Consider the following 6000-nt stretch of genomic DNA (forward strand, 5'->3'; position numbering starts at 1 on the left):
AAATGAATTATTCAGCCTTTCCTTGCCAGCCTGCCGCCCTGCCTGTCTAGCACTCAGACCCGAAAAACCGGGAGCTCAGTCAATTGTGTTTACCAGCATGGGCAACGGCAACCCCATGGCAAAATGACATTTTTCCAGCCCCCTCCTCACTTGGGTCCTCCTCCCACAACTGAGCCCCCCCACCCACCCCCCGGCATGCCCCTCTCCCAAGACACCTACTGGGCCCTAGGCCACCAGGGGTCCCTCACCCCATCCCCCTGCCAGCCCTTGAGGCCCCGAGTGCCCCCCACAACTCCCGCCAACCCCAAGCCCCCAGGTGTCCCTGACCCGCACTCACTGAAGGCAGCAATAGCCAGGGCCAGGGTCACGACGATGGAGAACCAGGATACCCACAGCGCTTTCTTCCGGTAGCTCTGGGCCTCATGGGGCTTCAGCCTGGTGCTGCTCTCCAGGAGCCCTGCATGGGGGGCACAGTGCCGACCATCAGAGGGATTCTCGGCCCCTGGCAGCGCCACCCTCTGCCAGCGAGACCACCATCTATGTCAGAGGGAACCCCCCCCCCCCCCCGACCTTCTTCCGGTGGGCCCCTCAATCCCAGACCAACGCATCTACGTGGGCAGGGGAGAACTCATTACAGAGGTATGGGATGTATCAGTGGGCTTTCTGGAGAGAGACTAGGGGAATCACTGGTCCAGAAGCCAATATCTCCATTCCCGCTATCATCGAGCTGCCCCGGCCTGCCTGAGGCAGCAGAAAAAACAGAGCCAGGTGCCACGAACACCCGATATGGACACACGGCCAGGCTAGTTGAGAGTGTGTACCAGGCACAGTGGGACCGGTGGGCCCCTTAAGCACCAGCCTTGTCCCTCAGACACACAGCCTTCTAGTTTCTAAGCTCCATATTAAGGTATTTATTAAGTGCTATGTGCCTTAGCACCTTATTGTACTAAACACTGGGATAGATATAAAATAATTGGATTGGATATAGTCCCTGTTCCCCATGGGGATCATAGTCTAAGTAAGAGGGAGTAAGACTGAATACCCATTTTATGGATGAGGAGACTGAGGCACAGAGAAATTAAGTGATTTGCCCAAGGCCCCATAGCAGGCAAGAGGCAGAGCTGGGATAAGAACCAAGGTCTTCTAATTCCCAATTTGAGCTCTTTCCACTAGACCATCCTGTCCCCTTGAGGGCAGAAATCATGTCCACCAACTCTATTATAGTCTCCCAAGCACAGTGCCCTGCACACAGTAAGTGCTCAATAAATACCACTGATGAATTGATTCACCATCACTACGAGAAGCCATGTGTCATAGAGGAAAGAGCATAGGTTGGGAATCAGGAGACCTGAGTTCTAATTTTGGCTCTGCCACTTGTCTGCTGTGCGATCTTGGGCAAATCACTTAACTTCTCTGTGCCTCATTTTCCTCATCTGTAAAATGGAGATAAGGTTCCCGTTCTCCTTTCCTCTTAGATTCCTCTTAGCTTGTGTGGTACAGCACTTGTGTCTGACCTGATTATGCCTTTACTTGACACTGAGCACAGTGTTTGGTACACAGTAAGTGCACCTGCACCTCCTCATGGTGTTTAGGTACACATCTTGAAACTCTCTTGCTTCCCCTTTCTGTAATTTATTTTAATCTGTGTCTCCTTGACTCAACTGTAAGCTCTTTGAGGGCAGGGACTGTGTCCACTAACTCTATTGTATAGTCTTCCACCAAGCACCTTCTAGATTGTGAGCCCATTGTTGGGTAGGGACCATCTCTATATATTGTCAACTTGTACTTCCCAAGTGCTTAGTACAGTGCTCTGCACACAGTAAGCACTCAATAAATATGATTGAATGAATGAATGAAGCACCTAGTGCAACATTCTAACCAAGTGCTCATTCAATACTATTGTTGGATTGGTGATTATGAAGGTGTACTTTTTGTGTACGGCAGGGGTTGGGGCAGTGAAGGTCAGAGGAAGCAGGAGGTTTGCACAAGAAAATCCGATGCTCTCCCTTGTGGCCCCCACGGGGACCGGGGAGGGAGATGGGGTGGAAAAGCCGGGTCCCCTCTCCTGAGCTCCTCCTCCACCCGCCACTGCCACCACCACTTGCCGTTCGGCCCATCCCCAGACCCATGCAGGGTGACCCGTGCGAGAGGACAGCATGAGGTCTGCAGTGGTGATGGCGACTGTAGGATCAATCACGATGGAGCTGAGGCCGAGGCAGGAGGGGCAGCTGCTGCCCTGGAAAACTGGCCCAAGTGGCAATTTCATCTGCTGTGACTCAGATAAGAAGGAGGTTTCCCCCACACTGCCTGGGATGGAGTTCACAGATGGATGGCTGACTGACCACTCCCCCCGCCATCTCCTGCCTGGCTGGGGACAGAGCACCAGGCAGTCAGGGAAAGGAGGGAGGGGGTGGTAGGGGAAAGGAGGGGGAGAAGGAGGGACCTGACAGTGAAGCTGCTGGACCTTGGGGAAGCAACTTTCCTCACATGTGCAGGCAGGCCAGAGGTACTCAGTATTAGTCCCAGGAGCCACCCAGGGGTGACCATGGGAAGCAATGGCACCACATCCTGTCCTGCTCGTGCCCACCCCAGCTCATGTGAGTTTATGCAGACTCCCCCAGAGTCCTCTCCTGTTCTCCAGAGTCAGGGGGCCAGGGGGGCATCCATCGTCACTGCTCAGACCTGCTGGGGTTCAGTGGGCCCCACAACTACAATCATGGCTGGAGAACCAGGAGTGAGCCCGCAACCTTGTCACCCATCGCACACCCTCACCACCCACTTGCTCCTCCGCCAGCACAGGACAGCCTTTGGCCCTGCCTTTGGCCGCCTTTCCTGGGGGCGATTATGGGTCCAGCCATACAGCTCCTTCAAGGAATCCAACCCACAAGTGGGAAGTCACTGGCAATGCCCAGGCACCCTCTCTGAGTGGTGCCTGGGAGTACTATGATGTCCCAGGCTTCCACACACGACCCCGCTGGCCCCGCCCCTGGTCTGGTGGAACAGGATGCGCGGATTGAAAAGGGTCTCTCTCCACCCAGAGTTGGACAGCGGACATTCAGCTCAGCTGGCCACAGTCTTGGCTGCAGGGACAACTCTTACACCTGCTGCTGGCAAAGGCGGGAAAGGTGCATCCTGGGCTGAGTAGAATCCAGGGATACCAGCTGGACAGTGGCCCACTGGCCCCTGATGTGGCCGGCTCTCCTTGGTCTCTAAGAAGAAGTCAACACCTGCCCATTGACAACCATAGCCAACACCTGGCAGAGCTGTAGCCTGCCTAGATGACTGTGCCAGTCTCCCTTTTGTGCATGGTTGCATGTGGGCACATGCCTCTTTGGGCATAATTCATTCATTCAATTGTATTTATTGAGCACTTACTGTGTGCAGAGCACTGTACTAAGCGCTTGGGAAGTACAAGTTGGCAACATATAGAGACAGTCCCTACCCAACAACGGGCTCAGGGTCATAATGCCACCTAACCATCTGTACACTGACATATTTGTAGACATGCCACCACGTGGGCACACCCACAGACACCTAGATGGGTAGGCCTCCCATTGGCATGCACACAGATACCTGGTGGGTATACAGGTTGCCACACGGGCATGCACACACAGACACTTGGTAGGAGGACATGTCGCCACATGGGCACACACATCCAGACACCTAGTGGGTGGACATGTCACCACATGGGCATGCATGCATTCATTCATTCAACTGTATTTATTGAGCACTTACTGTGTGCAGAGCACTGTACTAAGCGCTTGGGAAGTACCAATCAGCAACATACAGAGATGGCCCTTACCCACACAGCCACATGCACATAGGCAAATAGATTGACATGCTGCCACACAGTCATGAGAACAGAGGCATATTGGGTGAACTCTACCACGCAGGAGGGCCCACGGATATATGTGTGGACTCACCACTTTGGCATGGGCCAATTTGTACTTCCACATGTATAGGCACATAGACATACACACAACACCACGCACATGTATGCACCCCCACCTCAGACTTGTGGGGGCCTAGATGAGGTGTGAGGGGGCTGACAGGTGGCCAGAAAGTTTGGACACCTCTTCCCTGGGGCTCTGGGGCTCCAACCCTGGGCAGGCCCGAAGAGTCCCGGTGGGGCGGGTGTGGGTGGCTGCCGCTGGGAGCCCACTCTTCTAGACTGGGAGCCCACTGTTGGGTAGGGACTGTCTCTATATGTTGCCAACTTGTACTTCCCAAGCGCTTAGTCCAGTGCTCTGCACACAGTAAGCGCTCAATAAATACGATTGATTGATTGAGTGAGTGAGCCCAGGGGCCGCCCGGGGGAGCCGACCCTGAGCGGGGGGGCCTCACTCTCTGAGGGCAGAGCCCACCGCCCTCCCGCACCCCTAAAGTGTCGGGGGCCGGGCCCGGGGGGCGCGGGGATGGGGGAGCTCGGCCGAACGGGCTCAGCGCGGGATGGGCCAAGACAGGACGCGGCCAGCGGCCAGTCCAGTCTTGGCCGGAGGCCGGGGGGCCGGGAGCCGGGGACCCCCGCAGTCCCGGGGGCCAGGGGGCCAAGGGGGGGGGGGCTGCCCCCTCCCCGCAGCGGCCGCCTCCCCCCCCCACAGCGGCCGCCTCCCCCCGGCCGCAAGGCGCACCTGCCCCCTCCGCCCCAAGCTCTCCCTCCCCAAGGCGCACCTGCCCGCCCCCACGGGCTGCCGCGGCCCGTCTGACCCGGCGGGCCGGGGAGCGGGCGAACACGGCGAGGGGACAGGAGACGGGAGAAGGGGAGGGGGCAGGCGGAGGGAAGAAGCTGGGGACGGGGGGGACGGGGAGAGGAGAGATGGGGAGGGGGAGACGGGGAGGGGGAGACGGGGAGGGGAGGGGAAGATGGAGAGACGGGGAGATGATGGGGAGATGGGGAGATGGGGAGAGGAGAGATGGAGAGGGGGAGAGGAGAGATGGAGAGGAGAGATGGAGAGGTGGAGAAGGGGAGAGGAGAGATGGAGGGGGGAGATGGGGAGACGGGGAGACGGAGATGGGGAGGGGGGAGAGGAGAGATGGAGAGGGGGAGATGGGGGAGAGACGGGGACAGGGGAGATAGGGAGGGGGAAGATGGGGAGAGGGGAGGCGGGAGACGGGGAGGGGAGAGGGGGAGAGAAATGGGGAGACGGGGAGAGGAGAGATGGAGACGGGGAGACGGGGAGAGGAGAGATGGAGAAGGGGAGACGGGAAGAGGAGAGATGGGGGAGACGGGGAGATGGTGAGGGGGGAGAGGAGAGATGGGGAGATGGACAGAGCAGAGATGGAGGGGGAAGATGGGGAGAGGGGAGAGGAGAGATGGGGAGGGGGGAGACGGTGGCAAGAAGATGGGGAAGAAAGAGACGGGGAAGGGGAAGCCGGAGGGAAAGAGACGAGGAGAGGGTTAGGCTGAGGAGAGGGGCCGGAGGAGGAGGAGGAGGGGACAGATGGAGCCGGGGACGGAGGGAGGCAGGCGTGGGGAGCGGGGGCCGGGCGGGGGCCGGGCGGGGGCCGGGCGGGCTCTCCCACCTCTGCCCTCGAGGCCGTCGCCGGACTGTCCGCTTTCGCTGAGCCGGAGCCTTTCGGCCGGCTCCCCGGCCGGCGGGGAGGGCGCGGCGCCGGGGGCGCCGGGAGCCGGGGAGGGCGCTGCGCCGGGGCCGCCGGGGGGCAAGGAGCCCGGCTCCATGGCGGCAGGGCGGGCGGGAGGGAGGGAGGACGGGCGGGCGGGCGGGCGGACGGCCGGACAGACGGGGGTCCGGACGCGGGGAGCGCCGTGCCGAGCGGCAGGAGCGGGGAGGGGAGGGGAGGAGAGGGGAGGGGGCGCGGGGCGGCGGGAGGAGGCGCGGGGCGGTGCGGTGCGGCGCGGCGCGGTGCGGTGCGGGAGGGGGCGGGGCGCTCCCTGGCACCGCCCCCCACCCCCCGCTCGGCCCAGGTGGCACCTGCTGGGGTCCCGGGGCGATGGGCGGGGGTGTGGCAGGACAGGGGGCTGCCCTCATTCTGCCCACC

The 6000-nt window shown here is 60.2% G+C and overlaps 1 protein-coding gene across 1 annotated transcript in view; it reads right to left on the reverse strand.

The window, feature by feature from the left end:
- TMEM163 (transmembrane protein 163) overlaps positions 1-5692 on the reverse strand; it is a 44785-nt gene extending 39093 nt beyond the window's left edge. The window contains exons 1-2 of the mRNA XM_038751159.1: positions 5524-5692; positions 338-457 (exon numbers count right to left, since the gene is read on the reverse strand). Of these exons, the coding sequence (XP_038607087.1) occupies positions 338-457; positions 5524-5680 (277 nt within the window). The 5' untranslated portion in view covers positions 5681-5692. The remainder of the gene's footprint in view (positions 1-337; positions 458-5523) is intronic.
- Positions 5693-6000: the final 308 nt, after the last annotated feature.

The sequence above is a fragment of the Tachyglossus aculeatus genome, chromosome 9 (assembly GCF_015852505.1).
Source record: "Tachyglossus aculeatus isolate mTacAcu1 chromosome 9, mTacAcu1.pri, whole genome shotgun sequence".
NCBI classification, from domain to species: Eukaryota; Metazoa; Chordata; class Mammalia; order Monotremata; family Tachyglossidae; genus Tachyglossus; species Tachyglossus aculeatus.